Here is a 24839-nt window from a genome sequence, read left to right as displayed (position 1 = left end):
CAAGTCAGGCTTTGTGCAAATGCTGGTCGTTCCTGCCCTCCTGACTGCCATTAAAGGCTAATTAGTACCTTCACAAGCTAAGGATTTGTTTCTTTGCGAAGCAATTGGGAGGGAGAGAATGCATCCCCACACAGGCAAATAATCCCCAGACGCTTGAATAAACGGAATAAAAGATCCTTCACACTTGGTCCCACATGTCTGTCTGCCTCTCCCATTTGATCTACTTTGAAACAGGGCACCATGCACGTACCCCAGTCATTTAAGAGCTCATCCATACAGTGGTTTAATGTGAATGGTAAGCTTCCTGTGCCTCCATTAATTTTTCCATTGTACACATGGTGTTCTCCTCCAAGTCAGTGTCTTCCCCACACTTTCCCCACCCTCAATCTGGATTCCCCCCCCCCATCCCAATCCCTCTGCAAAAAAGGAGATAGCATGAGAAAACCATAAGAACAGCTCTGCTGGATCAGGCCAATGGTCCATCCAGTCCATCATCCCGTTCTCCCAGTGGCCAACCAGATGCCCCAATGGAAAGTCCACAGGCAAGATACGCACTAATATTGCAACAATGGCGTGTGGCAGAATAAACTTGCATGTTGTTGGGAGCAGGGAACCAGCTGGGGGGTGGCGCATGTGTGTATAGGGCAGACCCAAGACATTCTGGTGCTGGAGATGAAGGAAAAAATAGTGCCACTCACTCATCCTACATGCAGAATCAAACCAAATTGTCAGCTGACCACTTCAACCTGACAACAGCTTGGTCACCACCACTACACCTCAGCTAAGCAGGGTAGCTTAGGGAAAGCAGCATGAGGGTGGGCTTCTACCACACACACATACACCATGCTTTGTTTCTTTGGGGCAGCTACCTCACCTCCGAGTTACTGCATGTGTTCAATTTCACAATTTCTGGGTGACTGAGTTCATCGTTTTGGAAAGTTTGGGATACAATTTCTTTTCTTTCTTTTCTCAAATGAAGGAAAAGATAAGAATTGTAAGGAAAACATGCTTTTTATATACCGTATGCAATTGTTTTATACTTTTTATTGTATGGTAAAATCAATTGGAGATGCTTCATGGGAAGAGATTTCTAACTGGAATGTAATTAAGGGTACTGGGAATTGTAGCTCTGTGAAGAGGATCTCCTAACAATTCTCAGCATCCTTTAACAAATTAAAGTTCCCAATATTTTTTCTGTTAAATTGACATAAGAGTTCTTTGAAATGCACAGTGTGAACATGACCTATTTATTTCCTCACAGCATAGTTTTGAGCAGGCCATAACTACACTGGTGGACTCGGCAAGGTTTTGTGTGAAGGTCTTCAAATGATTCCTCACCAGGGCTTCTTTAGTTCCTATAAATTAACTCTGCTACCACACTAAACCAGCACAGCTGTGGCCTCAAGGAAGAGCCAGTGGGGCTGCAAGGACCTTATGCGAACCTCGTAAGGCACAGCAGCCCCAGTTCCCATTCCCACACATAGCTTGCTCTAGAACATAATGCCTGCCATAAGTTTTCTCGGTTTGCTAAGACCACCACCACTCCCTGCGTGATCCCTCAGTACCCTAACTGCATTTGGATTTGCAGAACAAGCCCTACGGGGTCCCGGAAGAGCCATTGATCAATAAAACCGTGTTCCTCCGAGGATACAAGCGACATCTATAAACCTGAGAGTGTCAAAACAACGGCACACAAAATCCGGCATTCCTACCATCGGCAGGATGAAAGCTGGGCAATTAATGCCAGCTGAATGACACCACCAGGAGAAATAAAACAAACAGCTGGTAGTACAGTGGGCTGGTGGCCCGCTCCTGGCAATCTATTAACATTTTTTTCCAGGATAATATACTGACTTGTGTTATGAACCACAGCAGCATAAATCTGGCTCAAGAAGCAAGCTGACGGCCTCTGCAAGATTCAAATATTTTGGGGTGGGGTGGGGGGAGGTTTTCAATTCCAGAAAGCCACAAGCTCCAGATGTAACGTGTTTTCTCTTCAAGGTGGACATTTAAAAAGTGCTATCAAAAAACTTTTGCACTTATAAGGCACTAATCACCAAGACGATTCCTGTGTGTATGTGCTACAGCTGTTGCCCAAGGACAGGGGTGGTAGCATGAGCTGAGGTCACAAGCACCACACTAGATATTGACCAGGGCTGAGGCCTGGCTGAGCAAGATACCCATGATTGTAAGAACATTAGAAGAGCCCTGCTTGATCAGGCCAAAGGTTAATTGAATCCAGCATTCTGTTCTTACGCTGGTCAACCAAATGTCCATTATGGGATGCCTGCATTATGGGATGCCTGCCTGAATGCAACAGCAACTCTCCCCACTTCCCAGCAACTGTTATTCAGAGGCAGACTGCCTCTGGTAAGAGACAGCCTTATCCTCCATTAATTTGTCCTCCCTTAAAGCCATTCAAGCTGGTGGCCATCACTACAATAAGAACAAGTCCATTGTTTTTGTTCATAGTTCCTGAAGAAGTATTTTGCCCTGAATTGTGTTGAGCTGCAAAAAAGAGTTTTGCGTCAGTGAGTACTGCAGCGTATTGTCCTTTCAGTTTTGTACCCATGGATTAGAATGTAAAGTCATAAACTATAGTCACAGGTTCCCAAGCAAACCATGGTTTAGAGGAGTCTATCTCCTTTTGCTTGCCATCTGATCGGCCCATCCATCTCTGAGTGTGGTGGCTTCTAGGAATCTGAATCAATTGTCAATTCAGACATTTGCCAACCCATTTTTTTAAATTCTGCTCTGCCAGTGTATCACAAAGCAACCCTCCTTTTATTAATCTTAACATTATGTCAAACCATCATTAAGCTTCCTGAACCATGGTTTGGCATGATGTCTGAATGAAGCCTCAGAGGTCTAATTCCTGTGTGCATTAATACACATTTATGCAAATACAAGAAAACCACACTAGATATTTGGCCCTGTGGGATAAATATCTATCTATTCATCATCAGTGAAGGGGTGGGGGGGGGGGAGAAGGATAAATAAACAGATAAATTACTGAAGCAGCTCAGCTTTAAAGAGCTCTAAGAGAAATCAGGCAGACCCAAATAATTCAAGCGCAAGTCATTTGCAATGCAAAAGTTTAATTCTACTTTGCAAATTCAAAATGAGCAGATAAATTATGGATTAAGGTGCACGGTATTTTGTACGGGCAAACTGACAACCACTTTCCAGTCATTTAGATTTCCCTTCAAATCTCTCACCTCCCTTTTCCTCGAACAATTCAAAAGGACTGATGCAATTTTCTTGTAGTTGATAGAAAGGGAGGGACAGAGAGAGAGTGCATGTATAAAATGGCACCCTAAAAATGTAATGATTGGCCATTTTAAAACAGAAAGCAGATAAGAAAAAGGCTTTTAAAAGTTAATGAGCTAAAAAGAATTAGCTTTCTTATATCTTTGATGCAACCTATTACAAAATGAAAAGCTGTAAATGAAGTAAAAATAAAAGTCAGTGTGGTGTAGTGGTTGGAGTACCAGATAATGATCAGGGAGACTCAGGGCAAAATTCAACAAAATTCCTGAGCTAGCCCAAGGGTTAGGGGTCACCCAACAGGATTTCCTCCTTTCTTCCCCCCCACCGTGCACTTTGCCATGCCAAAATCTGCTCAGGAGGGTTGAGGGAACCCTCAGGACAGATTTAGGTGGTGTGGGAGGGAGAGAATGTTCTGTTGTGCAAGGATAAGGTTGGTCACTGTGGCTGGTTACTAAGAGAACAGGATGCTGGACTAGATGGGCCTTTCATCTGATCTAGCTCTTCTAATATTCTCACCCCCCCCCCTTATTATTTTTCAAAGTTTCAACACATACATATTCCACATATTTTCTTCCATCCATTCCCTTTAGACCCCGCCCCCCCACCCCCATGGCTTCCTATTTTCCCTTTTTTATGCTGCATATCATCAAAGAAATTGCCACCCATTATTCTATTCTTTATCCTCTTCTAATATTCTTATCCTTCCAATATTTTTATTCATCCTGCAACTCTCTCTTTCCATCCATTTTCCATCCATTTACAAGTGGTGACCACCAATGTGTGCGGCTTTAAAAGAGGGAAGATTCATGGAAGATAAGGCTATCAATGGCTACTGGTCATGATGGCTATAGGTTAATCTCCACAGTCAGTGGGAGTATGTCTATGAATGCCAGTTGCTGGGAATCACAAGTAGAGAGAGCTGCTGTTGTGCTCAAGTCCTGCTTGCAAATTTCCCTTTAAGGCATCTGGTTGGCCACTGTGGGAACAGGATGCCGGACTAGAGGGATCACTGGCCTCAGCCAGCAGTGCTGATGTTCCTGAAATACGAGGGAATTGTGACAGACACAAGGATATGCCGACTGCCCATCTAGTCAGTAGCCTCTTCCTATTTCCTTTCATGAAGGCTGCTGGGACTCAAGGACAGTCAAAGAGGTCTCAGGTGAGTGGGGTAAGGCTGAGGGAAAGAGGAACAGCCTCTTATTTTAATTGTTCCAAAATTGGTAGGTATGCTGGTGAATGGCTACTACCTTTTGCAAGGTGATGCCTTCATGTTTTAGATTCTCTTTGTAATAATCACCTCTTAGAGGGACAGAGAGAGGGAAAGTCATGGCAGGAACTAATTATAAACACCCTGATTGGTCTCCCCCCAAATTCTTATTTATTTTCCTTTTCTTGGCACAAATCCCATCTCCTTGATTAACATACCTTTACTTAAATATGCATTATGGTATTTATAAACATCTTTATTAATTCATACCATGTTACATAAATATACCTTCAAAGATACTGGTGTTGATTTAAATAGGGCTCCTTGAGGAAAGGGAGACAGCAGCCCCTAACAGGAGGCAAAGCAAGGTGGCCATCTCCTGCGGCAGTGGATCTGAAGTCCCTCTAAACGGTGTGTGTGTCCAGAGACACACAGATCTGACCAGTGAAGCCAGTACAGCTAGGAATGTTTTACCTCCATCGCTGGAGGCAGTATGCCCCTGAAGACCAGTTATTGGGAATCCGAAGCAGGAAGAGTGCTACCATGATACATCTTGTTGGCCCCTGTGAGAACAGGATGCTGGACTCGATGGGCCTTTGGTCTGATCCAAAAGGCTCTTCTTATGTTTTCCCTCCACTGTCAGAGGAAGTATGCCTCTGAATATCAGTTGCTGAGAATCACTAGCAGTGTCATGCCCAGCCTAGACCTGATGCTAGACACTGAGTCCTTCAAGGAAGGACCAGGCACCCCACAGATCAAGGACCAGATATGAAGGTACCAAATAGTCTTGCAAGTTTACATTTTTAATTGCACTGATATTTTTATTGTGATTTTTTTTTTTTTGTAAATTGCTTTTGAGTTTTCTTTTGTTTTTTACAATCAAGCAGTGCATAAATTTTATGAAATAAATAAATAAATAAATAAATAAATCTGTTTGCTGAAGAGGAAGAGCAGGATATGAAATTAAAAATAAATAAATAAACAACACTATAATGAATGCACAATTTTGGGGGGGAAAGATCCATGAAATGGTTGGTTGGTTTGTTTGCTTGTTTGCTTCTTAATGTTGCCTGTTTGTAACAGGTTTGCCTACTCAGGACTCTGCCAGTCGCCTGCGGCAGTCAACAGAACTACACGGCTGCTCCCCCTTTGGTCGTCTTGGTAGCCAGACAATTAACATATGTGTACCTTTAGCTTCCCCATTTATGCTGTTAATCATACTCCAGATTCCCTGCAACAACCTTGGGGAATCAATCCCATCCACAGCACAAACTCCCACGTCACCTATCCCACCACACCCCATGAACAATCTCATCCAGCAAGAGCCACACTTACGCTGTGAATACAGTCCTCAATCTGCAAACGTTCCACAATCAGTTCAGCCCACAGAGCGTCAGGGATTTTCTAAAAAAAATAAGAAAGAAATACGGTGAGTTTAATATCCACAAAGCAGTTCAAAGAGAATTACTGCACTTTCTGTGTTTGACTACCCTCCTTAAAAAAAACAAAAAACAGCTGGAGGGATCAAACCCTTTGCAAGAAAATGACACACAAATGAAAAACAGAAAGCTTCCACCACTCCAGCCAGTGAAAGAAACACATTGTCAGCTAACCAGTAGAACTGAAATGTACAGTTGGTGGGGTTAACTGGTTTTTTAAAAAAACACCCTTGACTAATCAGGCAACATTTTTATATAAAATGCACACACATTATTCTAAATTTAAGTATTTTCAAAAACTGCAGGTGGGAAGCCCCATGATAAAAGAGGCAATCTCCCTTGCCTCTAGCACAATAAGGAACACCTACTCTAAAGTGGTACACAATTTTAAGCACTGCCTTGTGGAAGGGGTGTGGCTCAATGGCACAGCATCTGTTTTTTTGGGTGCAGAAGGTCCCGGGTTTAATTCCTGGCATCTCCAGGAAAAGACTCCCTGTCTGAAACACTGGAGAGTTTCTGTCAGTCAGTGTAGACAGTATTGAGCTAGATGGACCAATGGACTAAAGCATCTTCCTATGTCCATTACAGTTAAAAAACAAACCATTTTTTAACTGGAGATGCTGGCAACTCCAGGTGCTAGGGACTGAACTTGAGATCTTCTGCATGCAAAGCACATTTCTATGGCCTTTCCCCAGGTATGGAGTGTACATTTTCCAGGCCTGGATGTCCCCCTGAAGTGAGCTTTTGGAACTGGAGCTGGAGATCTGAGCTGGAAGCTAAAATCTGTTATATCAGAGTCCTCCTTAGAAGACCAGGCAAGAACAGAAGGCCATGCTCCTTGTACGCCTGCCAAACCAGGCAAATCGCCAATGACAGGCAGATCCAACTAAGGCTACATTCCTACCATATATTTAAAGCACTATGATACTTTAAACAGTTGAAGCTTCCCCCCAAAGAATTCTGGGAGCTTCTTTGGGGTGCTGAGGATTGGGAGAAGACCCCTTAATCCTCTCCCAGAGCGACCAATAATTCCTAGAGTTCTCTGGGCAGAGGAATTGCTTGTCAAGCCACTGGGAAATGCAGCTTTAAGAGGGAAAACAAGGGTGACACCCAACATCTCTCTGCGCCCTGAACAAACTCCAGCTCCCAGAATTTTTTGAGGGGAAGCTATGATTGTAGAAAGCAAGACCAGATGGCTTTAAATGCATGGTGAGAATGTGGCCTAATTCCAGTTTTGCCCACATCCTCTTTCCTGCTTAGTTCAATAAGGGGAACACAGAGGTTGAGAGGAGGAAGCTGACAGCTTAGGCCCCTACTCCATGACTGGTTTTAAGAAAACAAGTGCCACAATTAATGGAGGTTATCAACAAATTATTGTTATTTTTTATTCAACAGAAAATACATAATAAGAACAAAAACAAAGACAGCCCAGTAATATCCCCTTCCACAACATGTTTTAAAAGTGCATGTCAAAAGGCAGGACTCAGCAAACTTTTTCAGCAGGGGGCCGGTCCACTGTCCCTCAGACCTTGAGGGGGGCCAGACAATATTTTTTTTGGGGGGGGGAATGAACAAATTCCTACGACCCACAAATAACCCAGAGATGCACACTTTCTGCTCATGTAAAAACACTAGGCAGGCCCCACAAATAACCCAGAGATGCATTTTAAATAAAAGGACACATTCTACTCATGTAAAAACAAGCTGATTGCCGGACTGTCCGGGGTCTGGATTTAGAAGGCGATTGGGTTGTATCCGGCCCCCAGGAATTAGTTTGCCTATCCAAGTCAAAAGGCCTTGTTATAAAGGAAAGTTTTCACCCGGCAGGCACCTAAAGGTGTATAATGAAGGCGTCAGCTGAGCCTCCCTGAGGAGAGCATTCCACTGCAGAAAAGGCCCATACTCATGTTGCACCTTCTGGACCTTGTGGAAGAGACACACAAAGAAGGGCCTGAGAAGAATGTGTGCAGCGGGCGGAGAGCAACCAAGATGATTAACAGTCTGGAAACAAAACCTTATGAGGAACGGTTGAGGAAGGTGGGTATGTTTAGCCTGGAAAGAGGAGACTGAGAGGAGATATGGTAGCTATTTTCAAATACCTAAAAGGCTATCATGTGGATTACGGGGCAAACTTGTTTTCTCCTGTTCTGGAGGGTAGGACCTGAACCAGTGGCTTCAAGTTACAAGAAAGGAGATTTCAATGCAACATCAAGAAGAACTTTCTGATGGCAAGAGCTGTTCAACAGTGGAACAGTCTCCCTTGGAAGGTGGTGGACTCTGTTTCATTGGAGGTTGTTAAATAGAGGTTGGATGTCCACCTGTCATGGATGCTTTACCTGAGATTCTTGCATTACAGGGGGTTGAACTAGATGACCCTCAGAATTCCTTCCAACTCTACAGTTCTATTATTCTATTATTCTAACAGCAAATTGATGACAGGCAGGCAAGGGAGCAACAAAATGACCTACTTAGGTCTTTTCTCAAACATCTCCTGAGCTCCATCCCACTCAAAAGCAGGCGCATTCACGCACACACAGGTGAGGGGGAAAGAAGAGCAAAAGGAAATAAAACGTGTTCCTTGCAAGTCTGCGGGTCCCGCAGGGAGATGCGTCAAAGCCTCATGCAGCCTCTCGCGGCTGGAGCTGGGACTGGCAGCTTTGAGGCTGTCATTTTACAAAGGTGCCTCATGCTGCTCTCAGAAACAGCTAGACTCCCACTTCCCTCTTTGATGTGTCATTTCAAGAGAGGCTAGTGGGCTGCCAGGGGGTCCACCTGGCTAAGGCTTGAGGAGCCAATTTAAACTGGAGTCCTCTACGGGTTCCTTTAGCAGCCTTGCAATCTGAGCAATCTGCAGAGCACCTCTGTTGACCAGAGTTTGGGGGGTGGGAATAGTCAAGGGGGCGTTTAGAGACAATGCAAAGGGGCTGCTGAGCAAAGCTGCTCTTTCAAACTGCAAAGGCCCAGATCCAGCTTTGGCTTCTAAGTGCTTTTTGTTCTGACTCAAGTTCTGCATACTACCACTGAACTGCATACTACCACAGAGCTCAGGAGCACTGGAAGCGGTCTTATACCACATCAGACTCCTGGTCAAATTCTCCCAATATTGTCAGCACTGACTGTCAGTAGCTCAGGAGGCTTCATTCAAGAGACATTCCCAGCTGTACCTGGAGACAACAGGGATTAAACCTGGGACCTTCTGCCTGCAGTGCAGGTGCTCTGCCATTGAGCTACAGCCCTTTCCTTCTATATATCACCTCAGAAACAAAGGAAGTTGTCTTATAGAATGCCAGACCACTGTGGTCTACCTAACTCAATACTGTCTACACTGACTAGCAGCCACTCTTCAGGGTTTTGGACAGGGCTCCCCCTGTCCTCCATTTCCCTCCATTTTCCATTTATAGAGCCAGCCCCAGACTTTTTGCCCTGCAAGATGGAAGGCCCCTCTTCAGTCAGCTCCCGCCGTCTCCCCCTCCCATATGGTTAGCATCTTTGAGCCCTCTTGCCACTTGCCATAGGTTTATTTGGCTCCTTCCTCTTCTAACGGTGGCAGGGTGATAAGCAGTGGCCAGGAGCTGGCCAGGCAAAAATCACTTAATGAACTTTCAGCTTAAATATCTGCAGATTCTCCAATGATGGACAAAAGAAGAATCTTCTCCTGCCTGGAGCGCCCATCATGATATAGGTTTATAAAATTATGCATGCATGGAGAAAGCGCATAGAGAAGAAAATATCTCCCTCTCTCATAACACTAGACCTCATGTACATCAAATGAAGCCTAATGTTGGAAGATTCAGGACAGATAAAAGACAGTACTTCCTCATGCAGCACATAAACTATGGAACTCACTCCCAAAAGAGGCAGGGATGTAGGACCGGTCCACCCATGAGGTCAGAAGGGGCAACTGCTTCAGGCAGCATGATTCCTAGGGGCAGCAGATTCTGATGTCAATCTTTCTTTCCTGTCCTTCCCCCACCCATTGTTCCTGATGTTGATCTTCATTCACCCCACCTTCCCTGGCAAGGAGGGCCTCCCACCCTATTTTGAGGTTTGCGTCAGATGCCAAAATCTATTGGGCCAGCCCTGCAGTGATGGTCGCCAAGTGGATGGCTTGAAAACCGGGTGAGAAAAATCCATGACTATTGATGGCTACTAACCACAATGGCTATTGCTCTGCCTCCACAGTTGGAGGCATTAATGCTTCTGAACTGAAAACGACAGGAGGGGACAGTGCTCTTGCGCTAGAATCCTAATTGCTGGTTTACTACAGGAACACAATGCTGAACTAGATGGGCTCCACTTCCTGAGGGCCTCTTTGCCTTCTGCTCCACCAGTCTCAATGGTCCCTATCCACCATGGTTACTCTCTGGCTCTTGAGGCTAACCTTGCATTTTTTAAAAAAAGAGAATACACTTGTTTTCTTTTTAACCAAAAACATCTTCCTATGCAAACACCCTGCCAACTCGAAAGAGCATGTAAAGCACTGCACTGATTTCACCACTTCCCTCTCTTTCTTCCCCTCCCCATACAGCCTGATTCCTTGCCAGATCTCCTTGACTTTCATGTCCCACCCCATAATAATCAAGGAAACCCTACAGGGCCCCCTTGAAAGTGCTGCTGATTAGCCTGAAGTATGCTAATAATGAGAGTAATTAAACCAAAGGGGATTTTTGTGCGTGAGGCTGTGTTCCTTTCTATTTTTCTCCCTCCAAATCAATGGTGGGGGTTTTTCTTGCACAACTGAATAAAAATAATCTTTGACAAAATGAACAAAGTTTAGGATTTATTTCCGCATTTGTTTTATGAATGCAGTTTTATTGTTGGTTTTATTCTGTTCACTGCCATGACATTCACAGTACATAAATGTTTGCAAATGTATATCTATATTTTCAAAAGTTGCTCATTTGCTATGTGTTTGGACACCTCTGAAGATATCATAACCAATTATGCATGGTGGTTCCTGAGATCAAAGAGCAGACTTTTGTCTATGTCTGAATACAACTGGATTCCATTTTGAATCAAGATGGCGGACTGAATCTTTCAAAACTGCACTGATTTTAACCTCAGATTCAAAACTGTACTGATTCTTTGCTATCTTAGAATCCCCGGGGAAAATGCTAGGTACACTGCTAGGGAATATATAAAACCAAGTTCGCCTCTTTTAAATTAGAGAAAGGAAGGAAGGGGAAAAGAGTGGGTCTGTAGCAAGGCTTCTGCTAGTGCAGCAGGGGAGCTGTCTAACTGAAGTGTGAGAAGTGGAGAAAAAGACTAGGAGAGACAGAAGAGGAAGAGTTGCACAAGCAACAGTCAGACTTTATTCCTGGTCCTGCTCTTCCTGGAGCATCCGTAGGACCCTAATCAGTGAACATGGGCTCACCATTCCTCCCCAAGGCCAGAGATCACAGATGGATGTCATCATGCTGTGCACCTTTTAATCTGTGTAACTTTCAGTTCCAGGAATGATTGTAGAATGTGGTGTGTCAGAAGAGGGAGAGAGAAGAGAGAGAATATAAACAATTAGGGTCTGATCCCTGGACTCTACAACAGGAGTGAGACACCTCAAGCTCTCCAGGCTTCAGAATTCCCCTCAAGCGGCAACCCTCACTGGCCTTGCTTTGCACCCTCCTTAAGTGTTCCTGCTTGGCTGGAATGTATCTTTAAACTCTGATAATGTGGCCTGCTTGTCTGGATGGAGAACGCAGAGGGGCAAGCGTGAACGTGTGTGTAGAAGCTAGCCTATTGTATGAAGGTGAAATTTACATCCCTTGCTCTGCCCACTTATGCCTCTGGCCCTGCCTATCATGTGGCCTTGCCCATGGCTGAAAAGGGTTTCCCATGCCCTATTCTACAGGCTCAAGGCTACTGATTTAGGACTGTGTCTTCCCAGGACCACCCTCCTTGGCACTGACTCTGCAGGAGACCAAACCAGGTGAGGCATCTTTCAGAGGAGAAGATCTTTGGAGTGCTTGTCAGGGTCTGCTCTGTTCACTTCATTTCTTAATATGCTAGGAACTGACAATAGGGTCTTCCTCTAAGAAAAGGGATGTGGGTGGCGTTGTGGGTTAAACCACAGAGCCTAGGGCTTGCCGATCAGAAGATCGGTGGTTCGAATCCCCGCAACGGGGTGAGCTCCCATTGCTCAGTCCCTGCTCCTGCCAACCTAGCAGTTCGAAAGCACGTCAAAGTGCAAGTAGATAAATAGGTACCACTCCGGCGGGAAGGCAAAGGGCGTTTCTGTGTGCTGCTCTGGTTTGCCAGAAGCGGCTTAGTCATGCTGGCCACATGACCTGGAAGCTGTACGCTGGCTCCCTCGGCTAATAAAGTGAGATGAGCGCCGCAACCCCAGAGTTGGTCACGACTGGACCTAATGGTCAGGGGTCCCTTCACCTTTACCTAAGAAAAAAGTCCCCACCTGGTTGCAGGATCGTCCAAACAGGTGGGTGAGGCGATAAGTAGGATACTCTCCCTACCCTAACCTCCCCCATCCTTAAAAAAGAAAGTTGTGAATAGGGATGTAAAGAGGCACCAATTTTTGTCCCATCCTGCTTTCATCAGAACCAGTGCTGCTTCCGCTCTGTTTACACTAAAACTCGGGTTATTCACCTGTTTTGGGCCGAAACTAATGTTATTATGTACTGTAATTAATTTCAGTGGAAAGGAAATGTCAAAAATGGTGCACAAAATGGCACAGACTGAAAAAAAAAAACAATATTGAATACTGCTCATATTTGCTTGTGTGATTTCTGTTCCTGACCTTGGTCAAGCATGCAAACTGTCATGATTTCTGCTCCCATTTCCAAAAGAATTCTCCAACATCACAGCTATGGACTGCATTACATTCAGACACGCTGTGCTCATGAATTTCTATCCACCTGGAGGAGTTTTTAATACCTTGTTTTTAGTAACAACTATGGCATAGGGTAGATTGTGAATTCAGAAAAGTTCAATATTTATTCTCAGCTGAGGATGGCAAAGCTCCCTTTGCTATTTCATCCCTAGAATGGAGGGAGCCCACTGCCACAAATTCACAAGTCTGTTCTGAAATCACCACAGATACAAAACAAGGTGCGATAATTGGATCGCTCGTTTGTGTCTGCAGAAAAATAAAACGGCAAATGCCACAACTTATCTTTCCCTTCCATGCAGAGATAGCATCGTTACCTCTGCCCACGCACCTGTTTTGTGTCTTGATACTCCTGTACTTTGTCTGTGAGGTTTGACCACGCACTGGTTAACAGAGTCTCCGGAGAAATCCGTGCAGTTCCCAGTTGTTTACAAAGCCACATTGCCTGGAGGGAAAAGCAGGTTTTTGGGGTGGGGGAGAGAGAAGGAATAAGAGAGAGCTGTATCTTCCCAAAGGAAATGAAAGTGAATTTGAAGAAAATTTAAAAACAAATAACACCAGCATTTTCACAGTTTTTCCATCGGAGTGTGCAAAATTCGTAACGCTTAAGTGGAAAGTAGAAAAAGAAAGCACCATCTGTAACAGGAGAGAGGGGAACAGCAAATATGTTATCTGTCACTTTTAAAAGGAATATAGTGACCATTTTGAAATTCAGCACAATGGAGATCTGGAACGTTTTCATTTACGATGTCACTTTAAAACCTGTGCTCCTTCTGCCCCCTCCCTCTGGAAGAGCCCAATGCCTGGTTTTCTCAAAGACTGCTAGGGAATGAAAAAATAAGCAGCAAAACCTATACACACACAGGGAATCTTACTTAACCTGTTTCCTTCCGATGAAAAGTAATTAATCAATAAAGAAATTTATTGAAATTAAAATTAATCTGTAAAGAGTTTAAAGGATTCAGCCTTAGGCAGAGTAGGAGAGAGCAATAATTTAGTGCAAGGACAGGCCTGTGTTAATCATACTACTTTATGTTTATGAAGGGCTTGACTTTGCAATCCTATACCTAGACAGGTGGGTAGAGGCCCGCAGCTTCAAAGTTTTCCAACACTTTCCCATACATTGCACAACCCCGCTGTGAGGTAGAACAGAATAGCTGCAAAGATGTGGGCTGAAGAGAGTCTGAAAGTATACAGTGGCTTCTTGTCTAAGGCTACTTTTGAGAATCTGGAAGAGATGAAAGGTTTGAACTGGGAGTTTCCTGACTCTTGGTGCCAACTACCCTATCACAGGCACTCATGGAACTTTGGAAAGACTGATTTATACCAATGATTACTAAAAATGTCAAGCCATAGGCCAAGATGTCTGCGTTTTCACGGAAACATCACAGGTGGTCTGAAGCACCGTAATAATATAAGGCAAGCCTGTTGGAGCATGCCAGTGGCCCATCTAGTCCAGCATCCTGTTCTCACAGTGGCTGGCCAGTTGCCCCAATGGGAAGCCAGCAAGCAGGACCTGAGCACAGCAACTCTACCCACTTGTGATTCCCAGCAACTGCTGTTCAGAGGCATACTGCCTCCGATAGTGCAGGGTAGAACATAGCAATCATGGCTTATCCTCCATTTGTATAATTTAAAAACCATCCAAGTTGGTGGCCGTCACCCACATCTCATGGGAGTAAATTCCACAATTTGCCTATATTGGAGCTTTTTGTCCAGGTCCAGAAAAATGCTAAGTCTTAATATAGACTTTAATAAAGGCAATGAGTCCTACATCTGCTATCCATTAAGAACATTTCCATGCATGCACAAAAATCCACTTACAATAGTCGTTTTCCCAGAAGCAGGAGGTCCAAGTATACAGATCTTTGGAACTGTAGATGAAATGAAAAAAACATGAATATCACAACATTGTAGCTGTTAAGAATCCGTGTAATTTCCTGAAGATAACTGCAATATCCATTGCCATTCCAGTTCCTTTTATTAGCATATGTCTAAATGTTGGAAATGCTGGGATGAGCTGTAGGCTTATTCCCCTTCCTAGACTGTCCTTTTTATGTTGACCTATTGAACTTTATCCAGTGCTAGACTGATACCCAATTCCTCTTCCATCTTCTCCATGCCTCCCTGGTGAGAGGAGACACCTTTTTGATTCTCTCACCATCCAAGATGCAAGATCATGCATTCTCCACCTTAGATAGAACTAAGACCTTTCCAATCAATCATGCATTTTGTTCAATGAACATAGCTTTCCTCCCACCCAAACTCAAAGAGTCTCAGTGTGATTATATACATAGAATCATAAAATTAGAAAGAACCCCAAGAGCATCTATTCCAAACCCTGCAATAGGAAAATCACAGCTAAATAATCCTTGACACATTGCCATCCAACTTCTGTTTTAAAACCTCCAGTGAACAAGAGTCCACAACCTTCCCAGGTAGTCCATTTCACAATTGAACAGCTCCTACCATCAGAATTTTTTCCCTAATGTTTAGTCAGAATCTCTTCTCTTATAATTTTGGTAATCAAGAGTAAAGTAGACTCCTCCAGCAGTGATTAACTCAAGATGCCAACAATTTACCCCCTTGGCAATGAAGACCCTCAAGTTTGGACTTGAGGTCCAGTACACCTGAAGGAGCGTCTCCACCCCCATCATTCTGCCCGGACGCTGAGGTCCAGCGCCGAGGGCCTTCTGGCGGTTCCCTCATTGTGAGAAGCGAAGCTACAGGGAACCAGGCAGAGGGCCTTCTCGGTAGTGGCGCCCACCCTGTGGAACGCCCTTCCAGCAGATGTCAAAGCGATAAACAACTACCTGACATTCAGAAGACATCTTAAGGCAGCCCTGTTCAGGGAAGTTTTTAACGTATGATATTTTACTGTATTTTTGGTTTTTATGGAAGCCGCCTAGAGTGGCTGGGGAGGCCCAGCCAGATGGGCGGGGTATAAATAATATATTAGTATTAGTATTAGTATTAGTATTAGTATTAGTATTAGTATTATTGTCAGCTAGTAATTGTGGGGAAGGAATGCTGCTATTTTACATAGGATAGGCAACATGGTGCCCCTCCAGATGCTGCTAGACCTAGTTCCAATCAGCTCCAACCTATGTGACTAATGGCTGGGAACAATGAGAGTTATAGTCCAATAGTATCTGAAGGTGGTAAACAACAGATCGTATTAAGAAAAGCAAGCTTTGGTCACTGTTCTGAGGAGATAGGCTACAATATCAAGCAGAGTGGGGAGGACCTAGTGGCCTAGGGTAAAAGACAGGTTCAGCTGCTATTCCAAAACATATATGGGACCTCCCCACTACTTCAGGAGACCTGCAGCCTATCTGTTGAGTGCACTCTGGTTGCCTGTGTGTCCCTGAGTGCTGGTTCTGACTTTTCTGAACTTTCAAAGCCCTGGACACCTGGGACACCTTCTGATAAATGCTTAGAATTTAAGATCCAGGTCAAGAGTCCTCTACATGCTCCAAATTCAGGGGGCAGAGATTGGATCAGTCATGTTGCCTGTATTATGGAGTGACTGCCCCCACTTCCAATGCTTTTAAACAGTGACTGGTCATGGCTGTTTTGATTACAGTGGGCCCACCACTTCCGCAAGGTTCGGTTTTAGGGGTCCACGCACAGAGACAGGAACCCCTGGAACTGCCTCCCACCCCTGCAAGATAAAGAGCAGCTTACTAGGGTCTGGAAAGGTTGTGGAAGAGTCCTGAAAGCTTCCCAAAGCCCTGTGCCTCACTTACCTAGCTTTGGGAAGGTGCCACAAGGACCCTGGAATGCTAGTGCCAGAATCCTCCTGCAAAATCTGGTGGGTGCACAGTGCAGGGAAAATAAATAAATGGAGAGCAGAGATGGACCTGGCTCTCCATTTATTTATATATTCCCCACCCTAGCCTGACATAAGCTTATGATCATATAAGTAAAGCAAGCACAATTTGAGGGCTTGCTGTATTGCTATTTGTCCTGTGCTCTTATTAGTTTTATGCTCTTACATGGTTTTTAATCGGGACACTATTTGCTTAACAAGAGTGTGGACTATGGATTTATTTATCTTTTAATTAAAGCCATGATTGATTTTTGTTAAAGTTACCTTGCTTGGTGTATTAAGGCATATCATTTCTTTTGAAAAAAAATAAGTCAAACAAATTAATGGCTGCAACTTGTTCCCAAGGAAGAAAAAATAAAAAGGAATATGTAACAGTGTTGTAAGAGGAAGCGGGCCTTCCAAGGCCTCATCCTGGCCAGTCCCGGCTCGACCAACAAAGATCTGGAGTTGAGGGGCAGGGTGTGTGTGTGCTGGGGTGTGTGTGTGTGCAATGTACTCTCTGTGTCAAGAGAACAGACCTACCACACCCCTCCTAGATGTGTGTGACGTCTGAGCAGCACCACGGCAGGTATTTTGCTAGTTTATAAAGAAGATAGTTTTCATTTCACTTTCCCCTCACGTCTCCTTGACCCAGAGACTAGCTACCTCCTGGGCAGAGCTGGGGAAGATGAGACACGAGGTGCGTTTCCCAGGTTCCTTCTGGAGCAAGATGGCAAAAACTCCCCCTCCCCTTCAGCCGCTAGAGAGAGAAAAAACAAGTTACTCCATGTGTGTTTTCACCCTCCTCAGTCCTTTTGTCTCGCTGCTCACTCACTCTCCCCCTGGACAGCATTAATATCAGATTCCTCCCTGCTCTTTTCTTGTTCATTCCTCGAGTCCATGGTTGTCCGTGGCACAACCTTCTTTTGGTTTCAGAGCAAGATTAAAGGCAAGGGGAGCTGAAGAAGAAGAAAGGGATGGCGCGCCAGCCGCCTTCCCCCTCGGCACATATGTCCCCGCATCTTCTTCGTTACGCGGACGTGTGCGGGGTTTTAATGGGCCCTTCCATCTCAAGCACCGTTGCGGGCTTTTAATGATTAAAATATGGGAGAGAGGAGGCCCAGGTGCTGGGAAATGGCAATCAAGTTGAGGTGGATTACCAGAAAGGATGGTCTAGCAAAAGCAGGGGGAGGTGGACATAAAGGGGAAACAAAGGGTTGAGAGTGTAGGGGGCAGGAAGCCTTGGGGAAGTTCTTGGCTGAGATTAAGGCTGTGTACACACTAGGCCTTTAAAGTACATTTGAAACGCATTCTTTCCCCTCAAAGAATTCTGGGCACTTTAGTATGTTAAGATTTGCTGGGGATTGTAACTCTGCGAAGGGTAAGCTACAGTGCCCAGAAATCTTTGAGGGAAATAACGCATTTTAAATATCTAGTGCAGGCATAGGCAAACTCAGCCCTCCAGCTGTTTTGCGACTACAATGCCCATCATTCCTGACCACTGGTCCTGTTAGCTAGGGATGATGGGAGTTGTAGTCCCAAAACATCTGGAGGGCCGAGTTTGCCTATGCCTGAGTTAGTGTGAACATGCCCATTTTCAGGAGGTGTGGTATGGGGTGTCAGCGGCCTCTGGATCAGAGCTGCTAGGAATTGCAAGTCAGGAGAATGGTCTCTGTGCTCAGACCCTGCTTGTGGGTTTCTCACTGGGGCATCTTGTCTGCCACTCTGAGAACAAGATGCTGAACTAGATGGGCCTTTGGTGTGATCCAGCAGGCTTGTCTAATGTTCTTATTTCAGCCCACCTGTGACGATTCTTTGAAAACACAGATATCTTGGGGTCAACTCAACTGGCTGAGTAACTATTGGTATAAGTCAGTCTTTTCAAAGTTCCCTGAGTGGAAGAGACAGGGCTTGGTTATGGAAAGACAAAAACGTTTTTTGTTTCCACACACCCTTTTAAACTTTACTATTTTAATATCTCCTTTGATGCTTTGTTTTAATGCAGCCTTCCCCAACCTGGTATATTCAAAAAGTATACTGGCAAGGCAGCTATGACAATGGCTCACCTCTCCAAAACAGTATGGGGAAATGTGATGCTAATGACCAATGCCAAGATGTGCTGCATCACACTGCTTTATGGAAGTGAGTCGTGGGCAACTTATACCCGCCAGAAGCAAAGCCTCAAGGCCTTCCATAAGTGCTGCGTCCGGAAGATTTTGGGCATTACATGGCAGGACAAAGTCTCAAACGAAGACGTGCTCTCCCAAGCCCACATTCTCAGCATGTTCGCACTCCTGTCGCAGCGACATCTACGTTGGGTTGGTCATGTCTACAGAATGGAAGATGGTGGGATCCCCAAGGACGTGCTCTACGGGGAGTTGGATTCAGGCACCAGGCCTGTTAACAGACCAACTCTATGTTACAAAGATGTCTGTAAATGTGACATGAAGGTTGGCAACATCACCCCCTCCATTTGGGAATCCCTTGCAGATGACCGCAATGCCTGGAGACAGTAAGGTTGTGTATCCATAGCAGTGACTAAAGGAGGAATGACCACTGGGAGGAGCGCAGAAAGAAGAAATGCCATGGTACATCTGCATCAGCACAGCCAGATGCCATCATCTGCCCCAGCTGCAGCAAAACATGTCTCTTTCATTTCGGTCTCTACCATCACAGCAAGAGCTATAACCCTCCAGTGGTTTGACTTCACCCTCAAAGGCACATTCTTCCATTGTCTCCTGAGACAAACAGATGCCAACCAAGCAACCAGCCAAAACTATCTATCAATATGACATGTTAAAGTTACGTGCCTGGGTAAGCTTGTTGGAACAAAAAAGGTTTTGGCAGCACAGGGAACAATACAGTGAAGGTGTATTGATGTTAGGTAATAACATAAATGGGCAGGAAGTTCCAAAGTATAGGTGCTCTTACACTAAAGGACCAATTTATTGCAAGTGCAGAACAAGCATTATATGGCAGGTATAAAACAGACAGAAAATAACAACCTTAAATACTTTTTAAAATCCTGCTTGCTTTGGAGATTTTGTTTGCAACTGAATCTTAATTAGATCCACAAGCAAATATATCCTTTGAACCTCACTCTGTTGCCCTCTGTTCCTGAAATCTTTCAGCTTTGTTTAAAATCTGAAATTTGGACACCTGCCATTTTCACAATGCCCTTTGAGGTTGTGATCTGTTGCCCCTTTGCCCCCACCACACACCCACTGCCATGTTATATACAAGCACTGTGATGGCTAGTCTCCCAGTGCATTTTCTTGGAAGCCTGCTCCCTTCTACCCCTCACATCTTTTCCAAAGGTACCTGTGGAGATAATTTCAGTCAAAGATTCCAGCCGGCCAAAATAAAAAATGACAAGCCTCGCTGGATCTTGCTATCCAAAAGGGAGCGATGCTCTCTGATCTTGGCAAGAGAGCCGAGGGAAAGAGAGAAGTGTATTCCCCACCCCACCGTCCACCCCAAAGCTTTGCAACCGCTTTCCAGTATGGAGTTGAGCAGTGGAAAATTTTAAATCATGCATGAACCCCCCAAATTACAAATTCATCTTTACAAAGTTCTTTGACTTGGGAGGTTTAAAGGAAGGGCTCTTACTGGCTCTTGTAAGAGCACCAAGAAAAGGCTATACATTATCAGGAAAAGAATGCTTTAAAAGGCTACATCAAGCTGTTTTTGTCACCTAATTTCTTTCAAAAAAATAATGTGATTAAAACCTGTGTGGCTTTTTTCTCCTCCATCCCCCTTTAAAAAAAAAAAAATCTTAACACCTTGAAACTCCAGCCTGGTAAGTGAGGAATTATTTATAAACAGAGCCACTGAAATGTGCTGTGGTGCCAACACTAATCAACTTCTTCAACCCGCTTCAAAGCAATATATATATATATATATATATATATATATATATATATATATATATAATATCACGAACCTTTCTATCTACAGATCCTTTTGAGGTTTAAGTAAGGAGCACGATTTAAAATTCACAAGAAAACCCTGAGGTACTGAAGCTTTAATACACAGCTTTTTGGACAAACGTTTGATAGGAGGGGGGAGAAAAAGGAAACGTACCATTATACACACCGTATCACGCTTTAATATTGCCCAGGGCTACTGTAAATGCTCACTTTGTACTAAATCTGCTTTTCCTTCTGCATAGGAGCTGGCAGAAGACGTGCCAATGCAGAAATGTGCCGATTTACTCATCTGCACACCGGTAAAAATCATCTGGGGCTCAGACCCTAAACGTACCACACGGGTGGCAGAGTGTTTCTAGGCAACTTTGTAATGGACTGTTTAACCCTTCTGGTCTGCACGCCAATCCCTTTATACAGACAACAGTCCACCATTCAACAGAGAGTTCTTGCCAGCTGAATCTCACTGACTTTTGTGTACTTAACTCCTTCTTGGACTAGGGCTATGGCATTACCACCACCCCTACCCACCAAGCAGCTGCTAAAATGCCAAAGTTATCCATTTCCAAGATGGAAATTCTAACACAGAACACAGAAGGCTGTCAAGGATTTGGCTTCCAAAATTTCTGTTATCTAACTTTGTTGAATAAGCAATCCATGTTCAATTATCCAACCATTACCTGATTCTGCTTCTCTGCACTTCATTCATTTTTCTGATATTAATATTCAGCTTTGATAATCATCATCATCATCTTTATTTCTGTTCACTGCTAATTTACATTCAGATTAGTGCTACAGTTTCTGCTGTGTTTCCTGGGTCTAATTCAAACTCCTAGTATTAATCTTTAAAGTAGCCCTAGGGGTCAGTTTACCTGCAAGTGAGTTCCTATCCAAACTCTAAAATGTACCTTCTGAATGCCGCTGCCAAATGTAGTGAGGTGGATGACTACTAAAGGGGGACAGGGATTGAATGAAGGATGAAATTTGATTTGGATCGCATTTAAAGATGTACTTGCTTAATTCTCACTTTCTGAAAAAACTCAGACATACAATCTTCCGAGTTTACATTTCTCCTAATTTTTACAGTGCAGTTTTCAAGCCCAGTGGCATGCCAAAAAATGTACATGCCCTGGTAAAGTGTGCACAAAAAGCATACATCTGTGGAAGTCATATATGCATTCTGTTAGGGGAAATTGCTTTGCAATCATGTATATATTGGTGGACTTTGCATACAAAAATGTTAATATTAGAAGAAATTTCCACAAAGAGTTTTAAAAAAGAACACCACAAACTGATGTGGAACTGTAACTAGCTGAACCTAAAAACAGAAAACTGAGAAACTGAAAGAAGCCACAATTTTCAGATTTGCCCAACCCTGCCTGAATGTAGAATACCATCCCTATAAGGGCTTCCTAACACTAACTGCACTCTTTCCGGCACAAGACCAAGACCCTTTTATTCTCCCAGGCTTTTAAAATACTTTCACTGTTTCTTAATTATTTCAACCCACCCTAATTTCAGACTAATATACTTTATATTGTTTTAATTCCGTTATAGGTTGTTTACTTTTTAACCATTATATGTTTCTAGCGTTCTGTGGTGTGTTTTTTTAATAAATAAATAAATTGTAAGCCACCTTGAGTCCTGGTTCTGTGGGGGGAAGGCAAAATACCAATAAATAATAATTAGTCATAATAGCTCTTATTGGGCCTACATGTAAACTTTGCAAAATCTGAGGCTATGTGCTTCAACACTGCCGCCCCTTCCGTATACCCAAAAGGAATTCACCAACATCAAAAAACAAACAAACAAAAAACCTCTGCCGCACCAAATTCAGGTAACTAGGGGTTCAAATACAGTGGTGCCTCGCAAGACGAAATTAATCCGTTCCGTGAGGCTCTTCGTATAGCGGTTTTTTCGTCTTCCGAAGCAAGCCCATTGACAGCTTAGTGGATTAGCGCTATTAGCGGTTTAGCGGCTTTTAGCGATCAGCTGTTAAGCGGCTTATCAGCGGATCAGCTGATAAGCGGCTTAGCGGCTTAGGAAAAGGGGGGAGGGGAAAAACCCCGCAGGAACTCGCAAGACATTTTCGTCTTGCGAAGCAAGCCCATAAAGAAATTCGTTTTGCGAAGCGCCTCCAAAACGGAAAACCCTTTCGTCTAGCGGGTTTTCTGTCTTGCGAGGCGTTCGTCTTGCGGGGCACCACTGTAACTAGAAACCTCAACAAACTACAGTCATACCTCAGGTTGAATGTGCTTCAGGTTGAGCACTTTCGGGTTGTGCTCCATGGCAACCCAGAAGTAACAGAGCGCGTTACTTCCAGGTTTCGCCGCTTGCGCATGCGCAGGTGCTCAAAATGACATCACACGCATGCACGGAAGCGGCATCTTACATTCTGTTCAGGATGCGAACGGGGCTCCAGAATGGATCCTGTTCACATCCCAAGGCACCACTATACACCTCCACAATTACAAGCCCCTGTTCAGGCTGCCTCACACTTTGGAACTCCCTGCTGCCTGACATAACTACTCTTTTTGGTGCCTGCTAAAGTATTTTTGTTTAGAGAAACCTACCCAGACATGTTTATGTATGTTTAACCTGTTTTTTTAGTTTATAAGTGATTTTATTTATTATTCTGGTCTACTCAGGTAGACTAGAGTATGGTGATACCCACAAGAGTAGTGTAGCTCGCTGAGTGCAGGGCTGAAGACTCACTCTGATTGGCTGCAGGTCCAGCTAGCCAGAAGGTGGGTGGAGACAGAACTTTGTGACTGGAAAAAGAATAGCAGTTGAGAGACTGAGTTCCTGGCGTTTCAGCTGGATAGTATAGCCCATGGGTAGGCAAACTAAGGATTGGGGGCCAGATCCAGCCCAGTTGCCTTCTAAATCCGGTCCGGGAATAAGCATGTTTTTACGTGAGTAGAATGTGCCCTTTTATTTAAAATGCATCTCTGGGTTATTTGTGGGGCATAGGAATTCGTTCACTCCCCCCCACAAATAGTCCGCCCCTCCCCCCAAGGTCTGAGGGACAGTGGACCAGCCTCTGCTGAAAAAGTTTGCTGACCCCTGGTATAGCCTCTGAACTGTGTGCAATTTGCCCTGAGAATAGTATCTACAGCCAGAGAAGGAAGTATCTGAGCTGGGTGTTAGATTAAAATAAAGTGGCTGGTGTCTTTTAAGAGTATATAGACTAGTGAGAACCAGGAAGCTCAATTTAAAAAAAGGAGAAGTGGAATTGTGAGGAAACACTCTACTTGGGTCTCAAGTTCAGTAAAAAGGGGAAAGACCTTCTGAAGAGAGGAGTAATCCCAAACCAGTTAGGAGGGGAGTGTGTGCTGATCCCCTGGGCTAGTATACCAAAAGAGGAGCCTCAGGGGTGAGATTTGTAAAAGGTTGGAGAAACTGACAGAAAGTGTCAAATTTTCAGAACCCTAGTTTTATGACCTAAACTGAAACAGCGCTGCAATTAGTTTAATGAACCAAAGCATAGCTGTCAACTTTTCCCTTTTCTTGCGAGGAATCCTATGCGGAATAAGGGAATTTCCCTTAAAAAAAGGGAAACGTTGACAGCTATGAACCAAAGTGAAAATAATCTGTGCATTTACCATCTTGTTTAGAAGCCTGTGACATCCACTGTGATATCAATCGATCGATCGATAGATAGATAAGATACCAGTAACTGTTTCTTGAAATAATTCTGTCCCCTGACACATCTTCTCTTTTGCCTATTTTGCTGTAAAATAAAATCTTTTACCTTTTTAACTTCCCTAAGTCTCCAAGTGCCATTTTCTTTAAAAAGCAAAAATACCCAATAGGAAGAGGGGACACGTATCCTATGTTTTGACTTTTTTTAGTTTATTGCTGATTTTATTTTTTTAATGTTTAAATAGTTGTTTTTACTAATGGTTTTATTGTTTTGTTATTTGTAAGCTGCTTTGAGGGTTTTTTTAAACAGCAATGTATATATTTAAGAAATAAAAATAAATTTTGATTGGTTTGTATCCACTCAGAGAGGACCCATTGAAATTAACAGACCCAAGTTAGTTATACCCATTCATTTTAATAGGTCTACTCTGAGGAAGACACTTGATCCAACCCCATTGTCCTTGGGTTTTTCTGAGTGATTGTTCAGCTGGAACTGAAGCTGGACGACATTGAGGAGTTTGACGGCACCCGCAAGGAACTTGAGAGTCTTAGGAAGCGCAAGGAGGTGGACGTGGTGGGAGCCAGGGATGGTGAAGGTACGCTGGGACTCTCAACACTGATCATAAGAGCCGGGAGCAAATGATACATGACCAGATTAGCTACAAACCGCAGCCCAAACCAAACAACCATTCATCTCAAT

At 43.9% G+C, this 24839-nt stretch overlaps 1 protein-coding gene across 4 annotated transcripts in view; it reads right to left on the bottom strand.

The window, feature by feature from the left end:
• AK8 (adenylate kinase 8) overlaps nt 1-24839 on the bottom strand; it is a 99291-nt gene that overhangs the window by 63754 nt on the left and 10698 nt on the right. For all 4 annotated transcript variants that reach the window (XM_083721411.1, XM_083721413.1, XM_083721412.1 and 1 more), the window contains 3 exons: nt 14582-14631; nt 13089-13202; nt 5813-5881 (listed from right to left, as the gene is read on the bottom strand). In XM_083721411.1, the coding sequence (XP_083577537.1) occupies nt 5813-5881; nt 13089-13202; nt 14582-14631 (233 nt within the window). The remainder of the gene's footprint in view (nt 1-5812; nt 5882-13088; nt 13203-14581; nt 14632-24839) is intronic.

The sequence above is a fragment of the Podarcis gaigeae genome, assembly GCF_964106915.1.
Source record: "Podarcis gaigeae genome assembly, chromosome: Z".
NCBI classification, from domain to species: domain Eukaryota; kingdom Metazoa; phylum Chordata; class Lepidosauria; order Squamata; family Lacertidae; genus Podarcis; species Podarcis gaigeae.
The sequence above is the reverse complement of the archived record's forward strand: the minus strand, read 5'-3'. Positions and strand labels throughout refer to the sequence as shown.